The following is a 22,117-nucleotide window of genomic DNA, read 5'->3' as shown; positions in this document are numbered from 1 at the left end:
TCAAGGTTTCATATTAATCGGACAAGTAGTTACCGAGCTATGTCCAAAAAACGATTCAACCAATCAGAGAGCAGCGAGCTATCACGTGTGCCGAACGTGGCGAACAGACTCTGCCTCGGACGGCACATTTGAGAGCGTATTCATTTATTTCACGTTGGCAAACTATGTTGGCGTTAAACTATGTTTTAAAACTAATTAAAACTAATTTGCGATTCTTTCGCTTTCCTGCGCGTTTGTGCACGCTATGGCGATTTCTTTATCAAACTCCGCAAGCCGTTCGCTTTGGACCAAACCATTTCATGTAAATAGAGGGGGGGGGGGGGGGATTGTCACCGTACTCGCAAGCCGTTCGCTTTGGACCAAACCATTCCATGTAAATAGAGGGGGGGGATTGTCACCGTACTCGCAAGCCGTTCGCTTTGGACCAAACCATTTCATGTAAATAGAGGGGGGGGATATAATTTTAGATATATATATAGTACGGGCATGCCCTAGTTATGATAATATGGAGAAGTCAAATTAATAATTTGGTCAAAAGGTCAAAGGTCAGCATCACTTAAAATCATCCATTTTCATCCGATTGACCTGAAATTTAAAGAATTTGGATATTGGGTCACTGAATTGGTTCACCAATCAAAAGCAAGAAGCTGATTTTTTTTTTAGATCTAAAGCTCAGAGCACAAGCTGTATAAAATCATCAATTTTCATTTTGTATTTTATTTTTAATCAGTTGTCGTTATTTTTATTGTTGTTATTTAGAAAGTATATTTTCTCCCGGTGTGTACCCCGGTTTATAAAAGTACACCGTATCCCTGCGCATCGTAAGAGGCGACTAAGGGTTGGCGCCAGGAAGGGCATCCGGCCATAAAAACATTGCCTCAAACAGGGAACCATGATTGTCATGGGGCCCGCAAGGCTAACCCCTGCTCTAGCGGGGAAAATGGCCTTAAAACGATCATTCATTCATTCATTCAGTTGTCGTTATTTTGAGCATACAGAAGAAGAAGAAGAAGAAGAAGACATCTTTATACAAACGGACGCAGATGGGCTTTGCATTTTCAGATGCTTTCTAGTTCAGTATTGTGCCCAAATTTCAGCTCCCAGCTCAAAGGATGAATGAGATATTGCCTGGACAAACAATAAAACAAACAAACGGAGTGAAAACTGAGTACGCCCTTTCAGTGCGTGTCATCGCCCGCTGGGTGCCAAAAGCTTTCGGTGCCGGCAATGATGCCGTGCAGCGCCTGGAGATGGAATAGGAGGGACGGTGTACAAAAGGAGAAGTGGGAAACACCTATCACAGCGATGAGGAACAAAACAGAGGGCGACTTGGACATATAAGGGGACTGTGGGGATGAATGCGGGGTAGGGGAAGGTGCACGGGGTGGACAATATGGATGCAAAAACAAACTCTCAGGAATTAATAAACTGGAAGCTTAAGGGGGTTAACGAGGGTTGAAAAGATCATGGTTTTGGATTGGGGACGATCCAATATGGTGGTGAATAGTTGTCTTGAAGACTTAAGAGGGAAGAATGAGATTGAAGAGAGAATGTGGAAGTTTGTTCCACAGGCAGGAGAAAAGAGGCGTAAATGAGTGGAGGTGACCAGTGATCCTGGATTTAGGTAGTTTCACCAGAAGGGGGTTGATGGTGGACCGTTTGAGCCTGGCAGAAACCTTGGGTGGACAAAGCACGGAGAGCAAAGGGTGCAAGACCAGAAAAGAGGTGGTAGAAGACAGAGCCCACCGACCTGTCTGCGATGGCGATGTGATAGGCCCATAGGCTCAACTTCAGCACGAGAGATTACAATGATCGTGAAGGCCTTGCTTTCCACGGTGTCAAACAAAATGTGAGGCGGGGAGCCAGCCCAGAGGGGGGAGCAGTACTCAATCAGGCTGCTTATGAAGGCCTTATAGGTGGACTGGAGTTCAGGTACAGTTTGCCAAGGGAGGACTTTGTACGACAGAGGATGCCTAATCCGTGGCTGGCTTTGGAGACCAACTTTGAAATGTGGTTTGCCCAAGAAAGATCATGGCTGATAGTGACATTCGGGAGTTTGAATGATTGAACCTCGAGCAGAAGAAGTCTATATTCCCGGTTCTCCTGTATATTCCCATTTTTATTGTTTCTTTCCTGAGTCTAGGGCTTGTGGAGTAGCTGCGTACACACATCGCACACATTTACATCCCTGAGACAACACCAGACTTTACTCCAGATAAACATGGCCACTGAGTTTGGAAGAACTGATCTGACTCCTGTGCACCCCTGCTTTGCTTTTCTACACTTATTCTATCGGTCCGGAGTGTTGTTTGTGTTGTTGAGGCAACTGGTAATTTTACTGGCAGCACTGTTATATCTCACGAGCTTTTTTGCCATCACCTGCAGGAAACGAACAGAGGGCGTGACCAGGAAAGGGGATGAGCTTGAGGGGGCCGGACTTCCGGAATCCATGGAGTCGGAGCCGACAGAAATTTGCCTAAAAAGTTGGTGGAGTAAGAAAGGGCCTTTTGCTAACGTGGGAAGAATATGTGAGATGGGATGAGAATGTTTTCTGATCATAATGATGATGACGATGTTTTTGATGATATCAGATGGACATTAAAAAACAACAAACTGAGAATTAATGAAGCAAACCAAAGGTTAAAGGTTAACTTTTATTCACCGACCACCTCTCCTCCTCTTCCATCTTCTCCTTCCAAAGGACAAGTAAACATTTACTAACCTATCATTCTTTCGTAAATTGTATAAAGTATGGTCGCCATTTTTATTTGAATTGAGGTTCTTGATGTGTTTTTTTTTTAAACAAGATCTAAGGATCGTAATGGAGTTCACACACACACATGGACATACAGTTGAGACACAACACATGACGATTAGATGAGACAAACACAGCCACTGAGCTTGGAGGAAAGTGCTGTCACTTCCTGGGGCACTCTGGGTACCAGTTACGTCACAACAAACGGCACTGTTTTCCTCGCTGTGCTTTTTGTTTTTCTCGCTGTTTTTTGTTTTTCTCACTGTGCTTTTTGTTTTTTCTCGCTGTGTTTTTTGTTTTTATCGCTGTGTTTTTTGTTTTTCTCACTGCGTTTTTTGTTTTTCTCGCTGTGTTTTTTGTTTTTCTCACTGTATTTTTGTTGTTCTCGTGTTTTTTTTCTTGCTGTGTTTTTTGTTTTTCTCGCTGTATTTTTTTTGTTTTTCTCACTATTTTTTTGTTTTTCTCGCTGTGTTTTTTGTTTTTCTCACTGCGGTTTTTGTTGTTCTCGCTGTGCCTTTTGTTTTTCTCGCTGTGCTTTTTGTTTTTCTCGCTGTTTTTTGTTTTTTCTCGCTGTGTTTTTTGTTTTTATCGCTGTGTTTTTTGTTTTTCTCACTGCGTTTTTTGTTTTTCTCGCTGTATTTTTTGTTTTCTCACTATTTTTGTTTTTCTCGTTTTTTTCTTGCTGTTTTTTGTTTTTCTCGCTGTATTTTTTTGTTTTTCTCACTATTTTTTTGTGTTTTTTGTTTTACTCACTGCGTTTTTTGTTTTTCTCGCTGTGTTTTTTGTTTTTCTCACTGTATTTTTGTTTTTCTCATGTTTTTTGTTTTTCTTGCTGTGTTTTTTGTTTTTCTCGCTGTGTTTTTTGTTTTACTCACTGCGTTTTTTGTTTTTCTCGCTGTGTTTTTTGTTTTTCTCACTGTATTTTTGTTTTTCTCATGTTTTTTTGTCTTGCTGTGTTTTTTGTTTTTCTCGCTGTATTTTTTTTGTTTTTCTCACTATTTTTTTTGTTTTTCTCGCTGTGTTTTTTGTTTTTCTCGCTGTGTTTTTTGTTTTTCTCACTGTGCTTTTTGTTTTCGCGCTGTTTTTTCTTTTTCTCGGTGTTTTTTGTTTTTCTCGCTGTGTTTTTTGTTTTTCTCGCTGTTTTTTATTTTTCTCAGTGTTTTTTGTTTTTTTCGCTGTTTTTTGTTTTTTTCGCTGTGTTTTGTTTTTCTCGTGTTTTTTGTTTTTCTCGCTGTGTTTGCTGTTTTTCTCACTGTGATTTTTGTTTTTCTCGCTGTGTTTTTTGTTTTTCTTGCTGTGTTTTTGTTTTTCTCGCTGTGTTTTTTGTTTTTCTCGCCGTGTTTTTTGTTTTTCTCGCTGTGTTTTTTGTTTTTCTCGCTGTGTTTTTTGTTTTTCTTGCTGTGTTTTTTGTTTTTCTTAAACGGCAAATTTCTTCCTCCCCATGAATCCTGAAGGGATTGTCCGTTCCCCATCCATTTAAATGCCGAGTGTCAAGCAAGGAAGCAGCATGCGCCATTTTAAAGTTTTTGGTATGACTTAGCTGGGGTTTGAACCGCCGACCTCCCCGACTCGGAGCTTGTGAGCAATATGGGGCCTTGTAAGAACCTGAGATCATGCTTGTGAGATATTTTGTGTTGGAAAAAAAATCAAACATTTCACAACAACCTGTGATTATCCTCAATTGGACGATCATATTGTGAAATAAAACGTGGTATTATGTGTGTTGTTATTGATTGTGACTTTTACCGAATCAAAACGTTTTCTTACGTTTTCTTTATTTCATCTTTCTCCCACACCCCTTTTCCCTATCTGTCTCCACCTCTCCCCTTCTCCCACACCCTTTTTTTCCATCTGTCTCTACCTCTCCCCTTCTCCCACACGCCTTTTCTCTATGTCTCCACCTCTCCTTCTTTCTCTCTCTTTTTTTCTCTTCATCCACCCACTGTTGTTATTATTAATTTATTTGCTCATTGGTGTCTGAGATTATGTGCAGATTATACATTTTTGCTCCTCTTCTTCCCTCTTCCTCCCACCTTATTTAGACGACCGTTCTTCCCTTGCTGTGATGAAGGAAGATTTTGCCCTCCATGTTGAGCACCTTTCGGCCGGAGGAGGGCGAGGCTTTCAACTGGAATATGAGGTTAATGATCAGAATCGGCTTTTCATGTGATTGGGCAAACCTTTTTGGTGTACCATATGTGAATGTTCATAGAAGGGCAACGTCATAGAGAGGAGAAGGCACTTGCAGTGTGACAGGTGGCACAACAGGTGGACACAAGCAAGGAAATGGATGAACAGGCAAAGGAGAGAGAGAGAGAGAGAGGTGACGTCGTGACCTGTGTGTAAAAGAGAGATGGATTTATGGAGTAAGGTGGGTGAGATGGGAGTGTGGATGAGTTTGAAAAGATTCTACTAAAACTCACTTTCTCTGACGTTATAATGACGTCCAGTCTATTCTGTTTCGAAAATGCTTGACTCGTTTACAAGGCCTCAAATTGCTCTTAATGGTTGGTTGGTGTTATTCTGTCTGTTTCGTCTGTGAGCAGGACACCTCAAAAAGTTATTGACGGATTATGTCAAAAGCTGGTGGATGAGTGGGGTAGGTGACAAGAACAAGATTTTGGTTCAGGTCTGATTCCAGGTCTGGCCTATCAGTGAGATACAAAACGTAAACTGTTCAGCCTGGCGGAGGTGTGCGCTCTACCAAGTGCCGTTCTAGTTGTTTCATGGTTTACCTGAAGTCTGATTCCATTCTGCCAAAGCAGTCTCTCGGCAAGGATTGCATTGGATGGTTTACCATTGCCTTCCCAGCCATAGTCAGGGAGTGAAGTTTTAACTGAAGAGTGACATTGAACTTGATACAATCTTCTAATCACACTATACATTTTTTTCTTTCTTTTTTGAATACAAGATCGAGGCTCGTGAAAGAGCTAACATGAATCACACAAAAAGTCAAACCGACACATAAAACACAAAATAAGGGGAGCGGTAGACAAGATGGGGAGAGAGGGGGAAGGACACAAACACAACATTTGAGAGCAGGGACATCGAGAGAACTGTGGGAGGGAGAGGGCTTGGGGGGAGGTGGGAGAGGTCTAAAACTGCGTTCCGCAACCTTTTTAGCCCAGGACCCAATAAAAAACCCAGGCATCCAGTCGTGACCCATTGAACCCCCCACAAACCGTCACAGAAATATCGATTGCTTATGACGTTAATATCTTGGTAAGGGTTCGGTTCATCATCTTTGTACAGTAGTACAATTCGTAATTGAACAATAAAGCAAAGTGGCGACAATCATACCAAACACTGTCCTTATTTTGTTGTTATTTTGTACGGATCTCCACGTAGTGCAGGCCCATATGTCATAACAATATTGTTTGTGTTTTTTGTTTGTTAAAATTGATTTAGCAATGGATTCTGCTTCAGAATATTATAGAGATGTAAAAAAAATAGGGTTCCATTTTTTCTTTTACGTCTAATAGGTAGTAATTCGAAGAAATCCAAGATGGCCACCATAAAATTTGGAAAATACACTTTTGTGCATATCTTTGTATCTAGATATCATATCAACATGAATAATATGTCCTTTTATATGTTTTCAGACCCAAGGAAGCCATTTCTGCCATTGTTTTTACAGAAAAATGCAAGGAAAATAAAATAGTGGACATATACCAGCCAAAGTGGGGTCGGCCGGCATGAAATCGGTTAATTAAGTTTCCACCATCTAGTTAAGGTCTGGTTTTGACTGTGTTGACGAAATGTGAATCTGAATAGTAGTATCTATCTTTGCAGGACCGACGACAGTTCAAGAGTGTCTAGAAAATTACACCTACCTTCAAGATGAGTGACTCACCACCCAGGAAGATTGAGAAGTCAGTAGATTTCGGACTTTGTTTTGTATGCCAAATGGCCATAGGGCAAACAGACTATACAACCTTTGTAACGAAACCAAAACTCTCCTCTGTCGAGAAACTGATGGCAGGTGCTGAGGAACAGTACACGTATGGTGAAACAAAGTTTGCATCATTGAATAGACGTTTGCAATATTCCTCTGCTGAAGAATTGCTCGCAAAAGGTCTCCGCTACCATAAAGCTTGTTACAAAGATGTTACCAATAAGATGCACATTGATCGAGCAAAGGCTAGGTTTGAGAAAGGAACAACATCAGGCAGTGCCGCAGAAATCCGACTGAAAAAGAGAGGACGACCAAGTTCTAGTGATCTAGGGGAAAGCACGTCAACATCCAGAAGGTGTTCCCGAAAACAGACATTTGACGCGCTCAGATGTGTCATATGCCAGGAAGACAGAGGAAGTGAACTACACAATGTGTCAACAAAGAACATGGGACTCCAGATCAGAAACATTGGCCAAGAAACAAGTAATGACAATCTGAAAGTGAGACTGAACAGTGTCATAAGTTCGCCTGACCCATTGCAAGCAATGGCTGAGGACATGAAATATCATTTACCATGTGTAGTTAAGGCCAAACGTGCTATAGTTAAGACGGAAAAACAAACAGAAACAACCAATGTTAACTTTGGTCAGGTGTTATCAGACCTTGAACTCATTGAAATTGTTGAAACTGCGTTGAATGATACTACTGAAAATGCTGTGCTGAATATGAATGAAATTCATGTAACCTATGTCAATTTACTTAAGGAGCACGACTTTCCGGTCTCAGACAACCATAGTTATAAGCCATACCTGAAACAATTGATCCTAGACAACATTGCCGATGTTCATTTCAGCCGGCCCTCAAACAAAACAAAGCCAGAGCAGATTCTTTCCACAAAGCTCAAAGACCACATGATATCAAGCACAATTACAGCAGACAGCATCAAAGACGATTTTAAAGTACTTTTGCGAGCTGCGAAAATATTGAGGAAAGACATCGCATCTTCCCCAGCATGGAAATTTAATGGAACCTTTGCTGATTACAAGCCACCCCCGATGCTCAAGATCTTCTGCAAGCATGCAGTCATGGGAACAAGGAAAGTAGGAAATAGCAACAGGGAGGACTCCATTGGTGTGAGTGCATCATTGTTGGCGCAGCACTTTGTCGGTGCTTATAAATCTGACCGACAGGTATCGTACGAACCAAGAAGCGAGGATGGATCATTCAAACAACGATTTGAAACTCCATTGAGTGTGGGCTTAGCTCTCGACATACACAAAAACACACGATCCAAGGCGCTTGTAGAGAAACTTGCACATCTGGACCTCGCCATCTCCTACAAAAAGGTCATAGAGATTGAGACCAGCATTGCCAACTCCGTACTGAAGCAAATGGAGTCCACCGGAGGCATCTGTCTACCACCATGGTTGGTTCAGGACACGTTCGTCTGGTTTGCCATGGACAACATCGATTTTCTAGAGTCAACTCCTTGCGGGATGAATACCCTTCATGGTACAGCAATTGCGATCTACCAGCCTGTATCACCGGAGAAATCACCCATGATACCACCAATTGAACTTGACCGGTCATCAAAAGCTCAAACGATACATGATGCAGTTGGCTGTAAAACGTTGACCTGCAAGAAGCCAGCACCCGAGAAGAGAAAGAGCGACTGCAAGCTGCTCACATCAAAACCCGAGACAGACAAGAACAAGAAAACCGATATGACCTGGATGATTGGATGCCTGAACTTCGAGGAAGAAGGAGAAGTTGACGTCAAACTCACAGCTCCGGGGACGTGGGGAGCCTTCAATTCCTTGCTATCTTCGTCCAGTGAGAAGACCAATGTTGCTCTCGTTCCTCCGTTGATAAGGTCGCCTCCTACAGACTATGATACACTGTACACGGGTCTGATGAGAGCTCACAACATCACAACTCGTGTTATGGGGAGTGAGGCAATCACAGTCATGACTCTCGATTTGCAGCTATACGACCTGGCGATGAAGCTGTGGGTGGAACGCGAGGACATCAGGAAGCAATTCCTCTTCCGACCTGGTGAGCTACATGTTGTGTTTTGGGCCTTAGCTGCATTAGGAAAATACGTGGAAGGGAGTGGAATTGATCAGGCATGGGTCGAGGCTGGACTTTTCTCGCCAACCACAGTGAGCCAAATACTAAATGGGAGGCACTTGTATCGAGCTCTGGAGGCACACATGGTAACACTGATCGCTTTGTACAACCTGTACTTCCAGAGATTCCTGGCAATGGAACCTGAAGAAAGGGCCTATCTGAACGAGTCATCTGTTCGTCTGGGAGAGGCATATCAGAGAGACATCAGCGGGAGCATGGAGCCAGAGAAGAATCTATGCGACATTCTCAAAAAAACATTGGCCATGATGGAGTCCAGAGATATGACCAAAAAACTGGAACAATTTGAGGTCAGCACAAACAAGATACAGCGCTTCATCCTGAACTACATGAAACAGTTTGAGACTATCCTTCTGTTCATTAGAAGTACAAGACAACGTGATCTGCTGCTGCATATGGAGAGCATCGAGTCTCTCACGAAGTACTTCTTCGCTCACGATCATCTAAACTATGCTCGGTTGCTCCCTCTCTACATTTCAACAATGCAGGAGACTGAAAAGCAGCACCCAGAACTGTGGAGGGAATTCATGAAAGGGAACTTCTGTGTGACAAAAGGATTGGCAGGCTTCACATCAATAGCCCCAGACCATGGCATTGAGCAAGAAAACCGTACACTGAAGGTGATTGGAGGAATCGTAGGGATAACTCAAAATGAGAAGGCGCTTGACAAGTTCTTCCTCATTGCACCTGAGCTGTCAAAGTCACTGCACGAGTTTGCGGAGGGATATGGTCTTGGTGAAAACCAGAGCAGAAAACAACACCACAAAATCACGGGGGGAAAGCTTTCCCGGGTGATGAGCCATGCCTCCAAGCTTTCTAGGGTGTTCCGTGAACATGGCGATCCATTTATGGAAGAGGAAGTAGACGAGGTCTACAACCTGCTCACCAAAGAAGTCATGAATGAAAAAGTGTCCAGCGACATCTTAGAGCGCGACGAGATCGGACAACAGATGTTCCAGCAATTTGCCACAGATCGTTTAGCTGAGGGAAAACTTTCTGTGTGGGACAAAATGACGAAAAGAAAACTTCGAACATTCAAGAGTTCGAATGCCACAACAGAAGTGAGATCGGGCGACAAGCTGATCAAAGTCAAAGAAGAGCGAGGATTGTTGCAGAGGTTCATCGTTATCTCACGGAGCCGACCAGAGCTCGACCTGAAAGAATGTATTGGCACCTATGAATTTGGCATCGTTCCACGTTCTTTATTTGCATCTGATGGATCCCTCTTGTTGGCATACGACAAGGCAAAAATCCTTCGTCAACTTGAGCATCTGGCTGAGCCTGAAGAGCAGGATGTACATGATCCACCAGGAGAACCTATTTCGACAGAAATCAATGAGCATCAAGACGCGGGAATTGCCGCTTTGAATGATGCAGCAGCACACGCTGGGGAAGAAACTAATGACCCATCAACTGACTATGAAATCTCAAGCCAAAATTTGCAGGAACCCTCTCAGATCAGCCAAAACCCAGACACAACCACAAGATCAGGAGTGATCAATGAAAACGAGACTACTTCTCGCCATAGAGTGATAATCATTGATGGCATGGCTCTTGTTAACGGGATCTCCAAAACAGAACAAATGATTACATGCAGTGACTTTGCTCAATCGTTCATTGAACGCCTCGAAAATATTGCCGTGCATTATGATGACGTGAGGTTGGTATTCGACCGATACATCGATAACTCACTGAAAGACAAAATGCGCCTAAAGAGGACAAAGGGGAAATCAACATACTATCACGTCAGGGATAGTACATTGATCCAGAAGATTTCACTCAAAGATTTCCTTTCCAATGTGAAGACCAAGGCAGAGCTTACAGAGTACTTGGCTGTGAAGTGTCTATCTTACAGCAAGGCTCATCCAAACAAGTTGAAGAAGTTCATGGTGACATCAGGAACTAAGACCACGGGCAACACTGAAGTTCCAGACAGTCTACTCACGCACAGCCAAGAAGAGGCCGATACACTCTTAATTCTGCATGCTCTCACAGTCGACAAAGATGCAGAAGTTATCATTGATTCGCCAGATACCGATATCTTCCTCCTACTGATTCAGAGATTTCACGATCTACCACCTGCTACGAGGTTTCTCACTGGGAAGGGAAAGTTGAGGAGGAGCATTGCAGTCCAACCTATTCATGGCATGCTAGGAGAGAAACGTGCGTCTGCAATACTTGGATTCCACGCATTCACGGGAAGTGACATGTCTGGAAGGTTCGCTGGCAGGAGCAAGGACTGGTGCTTTAAGGTCTTCATGACATGTGACAACAAGATATGGGAGGCTCTGGAGTCTTTGGGACAAACTGATCCGTCACCAGAAGTGTGTTCCCAGCTGGAACGCTTCGTCTGTCTGCTGTACAAGTCTAAAGTTCACACGAAAGTAAACGAGCTTCGCTGGTTCTTATTCTCCAACCGTGCTGCTGAGGGAGAGAGTCTTCCACCTACCACTGGTTCGCTAAAGTTACACGTTCAGCGAGCACATTATATCGCAATGATATGGAGAAAGGCAGCAGAAAGCCATCCGTCCCTTCCATCACCTGTCGAGTATGGTTGGCAGTTACTTTCGGATGATGGGGTTTATGCCCCAAGTCGATGCCTGAATCCTCCAGCCCCAGAAGCAATAATGAATCTCGTGAACTGTGGGTGCAAGAAAGGGTGTATGGGAAGATGTAGCTGTCGCAATAACAATATTCCTTGTACTGAAGTTTGTGGGTGTGTGGGTTACAGTTGTAACAACAAAGCAAACATCAATGAACCGCGTGTGATAGATATGGATGAGGATGAATGAGGCATTCGTTTATGTGATCGTTTATGTTCATTCATCGTTTATGTTTAGGTGTGTGTGTAATGTGTATGTGTGTGCGTGTGTGTGTGTGTGTGTGTGTGTGTGTGTGTGTGTGTGTGCGTGTGCGTGTGTGTGTATTCAAAATAAATGTTATCAGTGAAGATTGTTTATTGAATCGATTCTAATTGGGAAATTATACGATCCGATTTCACGACGGCCGTCTCCATTTTGGCTGGTATATTGCCCACTATTTTAATTTCCTTGCATTTTTCTGTAAAAACAATGGCAGATATGGCTTCCTTGGGTCTGAAAACATATAAAAGGACATATTATTCATGTTTATATGATATCTAGATACAAAGATATGCACAAAAGTGTATTTTCCAAATTTTATGGCGGCCATCTTGGATTTCTTCGAATTACTACCTATTAGACGTAAAAGAAAAAATGGAACCCTATTTTTTTTACATCTCTATAATATTCTGAAGCAGAATCCATTGCTAAATCAATTTTAACAAACAAAAAACACGAAATTACTAATCGCCCTAGACTAACGACCATGAGGAGAGAGAGAGAGCGAGAGACCACGCCCCCCTTGAGAATGAGCAGCGACTTCGATCACAGACACCGCCCACTTGATATTATTGTCAGCCAATCAGGCGTAAACTCCCTGCCTTGTTGACAGCTTCGGAAGAGATGAATCCGCCCTTACGATGAATCCGGATGAAGATTTAATGAAGAAGATGAAGATGAAGAAGGTGATGAATATGAAGATGAAGATGAATCTCAACATTCATTGGCGGTGTATCTTTTGTGAAATAGAATAAAGCTTTAATTATTATAGTGACACGCCAAGATAAGGTGTTTGAACTTTATTTTAATCTTCATCGTGAATGGATGATGAACTTAAAATGTAACATGAACTGATAAACAAAACAAGAATAACTTTTACTGAAAAAATCCGATATGCATCTGAACTTATATCCAGGTTCAATGTTCCGGTATCATGGACAACATTAAATAAACAACTTTCACTGATTAAACCTGAAAGTGAAACTTACAAGCCTAATTCAAATGTTCCTTTAGCAACATTGTAGATGTGGATTATCCACATCAGTGCGATGGTTGACTTTGCATATTGGCTACGAGATCATCGATTCGGCTTTGAAGCGGCGACAATGCGATTCTCAGGTTGGCGCACAGGGCCACCGTCTCCAGTTTGTTTCGATACTTGGACTTCAGATATGTCACCGTTGAGAAACCTGCCTCACACATCCACGTTGTCGTGAATGGCATCAGGAACTTTACCGCGAGATGTGCAATCTCTGGGTACTCATGAGACACTGCCAGCCAAAACTTCACTAAGGTGTCCTTCCTGAACAGTGTCTCAAGTGTACCGTCGGACACGATGTCGATCAAGTCCTCTTTCAATCTGTTGGACAAGTTGCAGCACTGCTGAACGTCGACTGAATAATGGTCTCGGATCCACTTCTTCTCCACGCGTGGATCAACAGGAAAGTATTCGTCAAATCATTTGCGCAGGTTCACCAGATATTCGACGATGACATCCTTAATGTCCACACGTTCCTCAACACTCTTGCTAAGCAGATCATCCAGGTTTTCGAACATGTCAAATTCATCATTGGTCTGTACTCTTCTCTTCCATAGATCCAGCTTTGACTTGAACGCCGCTATCTTGTCATACATTACGAACACGGATTTCGCCTGCTTGTTCGTTTTGCCCTGGAACGATATGTTCAGATTGTTCAACAAGTTGAAGATGTCGGCCATGCATGCCAATGTTGCGATGAATTTGTTGTTTTTGGAGTAGACTGCCAGGTCTGACCTAGCCACCTCCAAGAATGCGAGGACCTGGTCGCGAAGTTCATACAATCTTGCCAAAGCATCTCCTCTGGAGAGCCAGTGAACAGCTGCAAAATACAGCACGGTGGTGTGTTCTGCATCTTGCTCCTTACACAGCTCTGCAAACAACCTCGAATTTAGAGCGCTCTTCCTGAGATGGTTGATTGTTTTCACTGCAATGTCCATTACTTCGGCAAGTCCAGGTGACATCTCTTTCGCCGCTAATGCCTCGCGGTGGAGGAAGCAGTGGGTCCAGCTTGCCTCTGGTTCCACATCTTAGATGAGCTTAATGACACCGCTGCGCCGACCTGTCATCGATGCCGCACCATCGGTACAAACGCCAACAGTCTTCCCACCTGAGGCTATGCAATGCGATGTGTTTGTTGACGACTGCGAATATTTCTGCGGCCATGGTCTTGGTCTGTAGCTCGTCACATGCCAGAAGATCCTCCATAAAATCATCGCCCTGCCGATAACGAACAAAGATGAGGATCAACGCCTTCTGTGCGATGTCCATTGACTCGCCCAACTGGATGACAAACTTGTTGGCCTCTAGGTTTGCGTACAGCTGGTGCTCGATGTCTTCGCCCATGTCTATTATCCGTTGGCGAATCGTGTTGGCAGAAAGCGGAATGGTGCTTATCTTGGAAGCCGCCGTCTCTCCAAGCACTTCTCTGCACATCGCCTTGGCGCATGGCAGGCTGAGTTGCTTTGCAATACAAGATAAATAAAATCACACATGAACATTTCTTTCACTTTATGATAAATCTCGATTTTGTTCCAAGGCAGCGGTTCTTAACCTGGGGGTCGTTTGGGGTTTTCCAGGAGTCATGAAGGGGTCCCATTACTTTAGTACATTACTTTAGATGGGTCCCATCCCATTAAACTTTGCCAAGAAGATGATAACATATCAATTTGTTGAGCCCATTTTTCAGAACCGAACAAAGGTACATACCACACACAGTATTTTGTTCGCGAATGCGCGTACGTCACGACCCCCAGGTTAAGAACCGCTGTCCCAAGCCAAGGCATTATAAAAATTCAATATGTACGATGTGATTGCCGAACGTACTTTTTAAAAAGAGGCAAAGTTTAAGAATGGCTGTATTGCAACAAACAATAAAACTTACGAAGTTGTGATATACCAACGTATACATGGCACGAGTAATAGTAAGCAAGAACCCGACACATCAATATTCTAAAGACGAAATGAAAAACTAAATTTAACTATACTTACAGCGCCATGTATTACTTTATGAACCTACAAACCACCAATGCAGTGAAATACTTTAACGAAAAAAAACAAAAAACTTACCCGCAATAGTGTACGGATTCTTTTCTTTGGCTATCTTCTCCGCCACCAAGTAGCTGGCTTTGGTCAATCCATTCGACGGAAAAACAGCCGAACTCATTACTGACTTGCTGTTGTTCATCTCGCGTTCTTTCCGGACAAAAAAAACTCCCGCGACTTGTTGACATGATCTCCATGTTACTTCTCGAGGTGCCGTTTCAGCTTTTGGGGCCTGAGGGACTCGTTGGCCAACACGTCAAGGCATATCACACACTGTGGTCGATGACCATTGTGCTTATCGATATTCAAGGTGAACCCATAGTTCAGGAACACAGGCTGATACTTTCTAGCCATGGCGAGTACCTTACGCTCACAGCTCAATCTTTCGAATGAAAAGCAATGGACATTCGCGTGTCGGAAACTAAACGTATGATCTGACTGACCGGATGCATGAGCGGTACATCGCGGTACATCGGTACAGCGCGGTAGAAGAGTCCACACTATAAAGTTTGTGTCGGCGTTCGTTTGATCTCTGTTCTGTTCAGTCGGGAGAAGTAAATCGTCGATAAAGTTTTTTTCCCCGCGATTTCTGAAACGATTGTGCGACCCATTGAAAATCCTTAGCGACCCAAACATTGGGTCGCGACCCATAGGTTGCGGAACGTCAGTCTAAAACATATGGACACTGCATGGACTTCCACGAAAAAAGTTTGAATTTCAAAAAAGTGTATCTGGGGTGAATTAGCGGGGGTAGAAAAGATCAAGGTTTTGGATAGGGGAAGATAAGAGATGGTGGTGAACAGCTGTTTTAAAGACCTAGAGGGAGGGGTGCGATTGAAGGGAGTGGGGGAGTTTGTTCCAGAGGCGGGAGAAAAGAGGATTGAAGGAGTGAAGGTGAATAGAGAGTCTTGATTTTGGCAGTTTAACCATAAGAGGGTTGCAGGCAGATCTTGTGCGACCTGTAGGAATATTTGGGGGACAGAGCACAGAGAGAGCTGGGGGAGCTAGGCCGGATAGGAGTCGGTAGAAGACAGAAAGACCACCAACCTGCCTGCGGTGAGTGAGTGAAAGGCCCTTGGAGTTAGCTTCATCGCAGGAGATTCCAATGATTCTGAAAGCTTTGGTTTCAACAGCGTGAAGCCGAGCTGGGTGTGAGGCAGGAGCACCGGCCCAGAGGGGAACAGTATTCCATTGAGCTGCGGATGAAAGCCTTGTATGTGGTGAGGAGCTCAGGTGTGCCAAGGAAGGACTTTGCACGATGGAGGATGCCCAGTCGGCGACTGACTTTGGAGGCCAGCTTGGAAATGTGGTTTTACTAGGAAAGATCATGGCAGATAGTGAGACCCAAAAGCTTGAGCGACAGAACTTCTCGGAGAGGATTGTTGAGAAAGTAGATGGGACGGTTGTCCAGTCGGTCTTTTCGGAGAGACATAGTGAGAGTGTGAGATTTGTCAGGATTGAAAGACATGTTCCACTTGTTTGACCAGTCTGTGATTTTGTCCAGGTCTGCAGAGATTGAGGAGGCTGCAGACTGCCGATCTGTGGGATGAGGAATGGAGCGGCAGAGAGTGGAGTCATCAGCAAAGAGAGAGAGAGGATTTTCCAGAGAGTCTGAGAGATCATTAATGAAGACCAAAAAAAGCACAGGGCCCAGAACACTACCTTGGGGAACTCCAGCCAGAGCAGGAAGGGGAGATGAGAGAAATCCATTCAGGGCCACACGTTGACTACGACCAGAGAGGAAGTCCGCAAGCCATGAGTGAAGATTTCCATGGATACCATAGGAGAAGAGTTTGGTGAGCAGAGCTGGGTGCCAGACCGTATCGAAGGCACCTGATATGTCAAGGGAGACAGCTCTGATTTCCTGTTTGGCATTGAGGACCTCCATCCATTGTTGAGACAGCAGAAGCAACATGTCCAGAGTAGAATGACCTGGTCTGAATCCAAATTGATTATCAGAGATCAAACCATTGAAGAAGAGGCATCATCGGTCATGTACAGTGCATTCAGAAAGTATTCAGACCCCTTCACGTTTTTCACATTTTGTTATGAATGAATGAATGAATGATCGTTTTAAGGCCATTTTCCCCGCTAGAGCGGGGGTTAGCCTTGCGGGCCCCATGACAATCATGGTTCCCTGTTTGAGGCAATGTTTTTATGGCCGGATGCCCTTCCTGACGCCAATCCTTGGTCACGCTCTTACGATGCGCAGGGATATGGTGTACCTAGTCTAAATCGGGGTACACACCGTGATCATTCATCCCAGCAAGCTGGTACTCAATTAGCCGACCTCGGAAGGATGACAGGCTGAGTCAACCCCCCTGGCGTTAATTCAGCGATCGACCGGGATTCGAACCCAGGATCCTAGGATCCCAAGCCGGCACCCTGACCGCTAAGCCAACACCAGGATATTTTGTTATGTTATTTGTTATGTTGCAGCCTTTTGCTGAAATCGTTAAATTCATTTTTTCCCTCATCAATCTACACTCAATACCCCATAATGACAAAGAGAAAACACGATATTAGAAAGTTTTGCAAATTTATTAAAAAGAAAAAACTGAAATATCACATTGACATAAGTATTCATACCCTTTGCTATGACACTTGAAATTTAGCTCAGGTGCCTCCCATTTCTCTTGATCATCTTTGAGATGTTTCTACACCTTGATTGGAGTCCACCTGTGGTAAATTCAATTGATTGGACATGATTTGGAAAGGTACACACCTGTCTATATAAGGTCTCACAGCTGACAATGCATATCAGAGCAAAAACCATGCCATGAGGTCGAAGGAACTGCCTGCAGAGCTCATAGACAGGATTGTGTCGAGGCACAGATCTGGGGAAGCCTACAAAAAAAAAATTCTGCTGCATTCTGCTCAGCACTTACTCCACCCCATCATGCATCTCTGCAATCAAATACCACGGACTCCTGCGACGACCCAGATATATTCATATAGACTCTGGTCGTAAGTTTGTTTACTTACAAACAGGTCACTTCATTCCCGTACTCTGGTCGGCTCAGCGCACTCCCACTCATCGTCCCAGCGCACCTGGTCACAGCAACGCACACGATCGCACCTCCTGCCTGCAAACCCTGGCTAAATCACCTGAGTTCATCCCCGCCGTACAAACAAACATGAAGCTCACTCTGTTCAATACCCGGTCCCTCAACAACAAAAGCCTCATCCTGAACGACTACATTCTGGATAATAAACTGGACTTTCTCTGTCTCACTGAAACCTGGCAACAACCACTGGACTACTTCTCACTCAACCTCACTACACCCAATGGATATTCTTACATCAATAAACCACGCTCGGAGGGCCGAGGTGGTGGAATTGCCGTAATACACCGACAGGACATCAAGACCAGCCTCATCTCCATCTCATCTGCTCCATCATTTGAACACCTGGCTTTTAAACTCTCTGGTCATGACTGACACACAGTCAGTCATGGCTGTCGTCTACCGCCCTCCCAAACCACACCCATCATTCCTGTCTGACTTCTCCTACTTTCTGACCCAGCTAGGTTCCCTCTCCCCCTCAATCCTCCTCCTCGGTGATTTCAATATCCACATGGACTCCACTGACTCCACAATAACCACTGACTTCACTGATTTACTCACCTGCTTTAACCTCACTCAACATGTCAACTTTCCTACCCATAACCGTGGTCACATTCTGGACCTTGTCTGCTCTACTGGATTAATTTTGCACCATCTCTCTGGCTCCGACTTCACCCTCTCTGACCACTTAGCCATCACTATGACCATCAACATCCCCACCCCAGCACCAAGGCATTATCGCACTATCAACTTCCGTAAGCTAAACGCTCTTTCACCTACCTCATTCTCATCCACCCTCTCTGAAAAAATGTCCATTTCTCCCTTCGTTGACCTCCACACCCCTTCTGACCTCACTGACTACTACAACCACACTCTCTCCTCCTGCCTTGACCAGCTTGCGCCTATAAAAACCAAAACAGTTTCTTTCACCCATTCTGCTCCCTGGTTTACCCCTGAACTCTGCCTGATGAAAACTCGTGCTCGCCAACTTGAAAGACTCCGCAATAAAACAGGTCTCACAATTCACTCCCAAGCCTACAAGGACCACCTACAACACTACAAAGATGCCCTCTCCCGCGCCCGCTCCGCCTACTACTCTCAAATCATCCACTCTGGCTCTGGAAACCCAAAAGCACTCTTCTCTACAATAAACAAACTCCTCAGCCCCCTGAACACCACCACCCAGTCATTCACAGTAGACAACTGCATCTCCTTCCTTTCATTCTTCCAATGCAAAATTGACAACATCTACAACAGCTTAACCACCACCGCACCCGCTCCCCTCAAACCACCTGCCCCCCCTTATCCTGCCAACCCCTGTCTCAGTTCTCCCCAGTCTCCCCTACTGACCTCTCTGAACTCCTCATAGGAATGAAAACTGCCACCTGCACTCTTGACCCCATCCCCTCCAGCTTTGTCAAGGCCTCCCTTCCTGTGCTCTCTCCACTTATCACTACAACAATAAACTCCTCCCTGTCTACAGGCATCGTCCCACCATCCCTCAAAATTGCTGCTGTTACCCACATTCTGAAAAAACCTGGACTCAACCCTGACACCCTAAATAACTTCAGACCCATCTCCAACCTACCCTTTCTGTCAAAAGTTTTGGAACGCGCTGTAGCCACTCAACTCAAACATCACCTCTCTGCCAATAACCTGTATGAAACATTCCAATCCGGATTCCGCTCCAACCACAGTACTGAAACTGCTCTCCTCAAAATCACCAACGACCTTCTCCTCTCCTCTGACGCTGGCAACCTCAACATTCTCATCCTCCTCGACCTCAGCGTCGCCTTTGACACCATCAATCACACCATCCTCCTCACCCGACTTGAAACCACCTTTAACATTACCGGCACTGCCCTCTCTTGGATTAAATCATACCTCTCTGACAGATGCCAGTTCATCTCCATCAATAACTGCAAATCCCCCACTGCTCCCCTCCCCCAAGGTGTCCCCCAAGGCTCAGTTATTGGCCCCCTCCTCTTCATCCTGTACCTGTCCCCCCTTGGTCACTTAATCTGCCGTCATGGTCTCCAATTCCACTGCTTCGACGATGACATCCAGCTTTTCATCTCCACCAAGTCCATCTCCACCGCCACCCACTCTATCCTGACAAACTGCATCACTGAAATAAAATCCTGGCTTCAAATCAACTTCCTCAAACTTAACTATGATAAATCTGAAATCATCATCATTGGCCCAAAAACGCTCACCAAATCCACCCATAACTTTGCCCTCAACATCGACGGTTTCCCAGTATCCACCTCCCCTCACATCCGGAATCTTGGCATCATCTTTGACCAAACCCTCTCCTTCGACAAATACACTAAACAGATCACAAAGACAGCCTTCTTTCACCTGAAAAACATCGCCCGTCTCCGTCCATCCCTCTCCTCCACGGCTGCAGAAACCCTCATCCACGCCTTCATCACCTCCCGTCTGGACTACTGCAACAGCCTCCTCTATGGTTCACCCTCAATAATCACCAATAAACTCCAATACATTCAGAACTCCGCTGCCCGTCTACTCACCCATTCCCGGACCCGTGACCACATCACCCCTGTCCTTTACAAGCTTCACTGGCTCCCCATCCCCCAGAGAATCCAATACAAAATCCTCCTCTTGACCTACAAAGCCCTCCATAACCTGGCCCCATCCTACCTGACTGACCTCCTCTCCAGATACACTCCCACCCGCAACCTCCACTCTGCTGGTACCAACCTCCTGACCCCCCCCCCCCCCCTCCCATCCGTACCAAATTCAGATCCTGGGGGGACAGGGCCTTCTCCATCGCTGCTCCCACCCTCTGGAACTCACTACCTCACACCATCAGAGACTCCTCCTCACTCACCACATTCAAAACATCACTCAAGACCCACCTGTTCAACACTGCATTCAACATTTAACCCACAGCATTTAACCCCTGACTATCTCTTCTCCTTCTCCTTCCTTTTGCTTTGATTATTTACCTATTGATTTTTGTCTTTTTGCACTTGTTTTTTGTACTCTGTCAAAGCGCTTTTGGGCTTCTTGAAAAGCGCTATATAAAATAAATTTATTATTATTATTATTATTATTATTGAAGGTTCCCAAGAGCACAGGCCTCCATAATTATTGAATGGAAGAAGTTTGGAACAACCAGGACTCTTCCTAGAGCTGGCCGCCCAGCCAAACTGAGCAATCGGGGGGAAAAGGGCCCTTGGTAAGAGAGGTGACCAAGAACCCGATGGTCACTGGCTGAGCTCCAGAAATCCTGTGTGGAGATGGGAGAAACTTCCAGAAGGACAACCATCACTGCAGCACTCCACCGATCTGGGCTTTATGGCAGAGTGGCCAGACGGAAGCCAAACAGTTCAATCTTGGTTTCATCAGATCACAGAATCTTGTTTCTCACAGTCTGAGAGTCCTTTAGGTGCTTTTTTACAAACTCCAAGCGGGCTTTCATGTGTCTTTCACTGAGTAGAGACCTACTTCCTGTATGTATACCTACTTCCTGTATGTATGTAGTTTGTATTTTAGGAGAGATATCTGTCCTTCATAAGCTACAAGTCAAATTTTTTGTTTCCGTGAACTTTTGTCGTTCTTTGCAGTCTCTCGATACATCGATGGAGGTTACCTGGACAAACTCTATGTTAGATGTAAACGAACACAAAAACCGCTTTATCAACGTTGTCGCTTTTGACCACTCTAGGGTGTGTCTCTCCACCATACCAGGTACACTTACATATTGGTTACCTTTTCTTTGTCTGCTAATGTGCTCATTTTAAAGCCTCTGTGGTGCAGTTTTCCCGTTTTCATCGATTTCTGTTTCCGCAGGACTTCCTGGCAGTGATTACATCAATGCAAACTACATTGACGGTTACAATAGACCGAGAGCTTACATTGCCACCCAATGTCCATTGCCAAGCACCATGGCGGACTTTTGGAGGATGGTCTGGGAGCAAAGGTGCAGCAACATAGTTCTTATCTGTTCCCAAGAAGATGAGCAAATGGTACATCCTTTGGTACATCAACCTCTTTATTTATTTCTTTGTGTTCTTACTTTGATGACCAAGAATGTTGTTGGAAGTCTTTGTTTCACCTGGTCTTCCTCTTTTAGGGGAAGTGTAATCGCTACTGGCCCGAGAGAGGGAAGGAAACGTATGCGGATTTTTCGGTTTCTCTACTTGATGCGATACCCTTGGCCTCTTACACTGTACGAACTTTCACTCTTCAAAAGGTAATCTGCTTTTCCTGTCTTTGCACAAGTGTTGTTGATCTTCAGATTTGGACTTTGGGACCTTTGTTTATCTTCATAACATCAGCAGT

The 22,117-nt window shown here is 44.5% G+C and overlaps 1 protein-coding gene across 1 annotated transcript in view; it reads left to right on the top strand.

The window, feature by feature from the left end:
• The window catches only part of LOC137422297 (receptor-type tyrosine-protein phosphatase delta-like), a 130,879-nt gene that overhangs the window by 41,652 nt on the left and 67,110 nt on the right, over positions 1–22,117 (top strand). The window contains exons 8-12 of the mRNA XM_078771586.1: positions 2,386–2,483; positions 4,798–4,895; positions 21,400–21,523; positions 21,626–21,801; positions 21,909–22,028. Of these exons, the coding sequence (XP_078627712.1) occupies positions 2,386–2,483; positions 4,798–4,895; positions 21,400–21,523; positions 21,626–21,801; positions 21,909–22,028 (616 nt within the window). The remainder of the gene's footprint in view (positions 1–2,385; positions 2,484–4,797; positions 4,896–21,399; positions 21,524–21,625; positions 21,802–21,908; positions 22,029–22,117) is intronic.

The sequence above is a fragment of the Myxine glutinosa genome, chromosome 2 (assembly GCF_964187855.1).
Source record: "Myxine glutinosa chromosome 2, kmMyxGlut1.1, whole genome shotgun sequence".
Classification (NCBI taxonomy): Eukaryota; Metazoa; Chordata; class Myxini; order Myxiniformes; family Myxinidae; genus Myxine; species Myxine glutinosa.
Note: the sequence above shows the minus strand (reverse complement) of the source record. Positions and strands in the feature narration are given on the sequence as shown.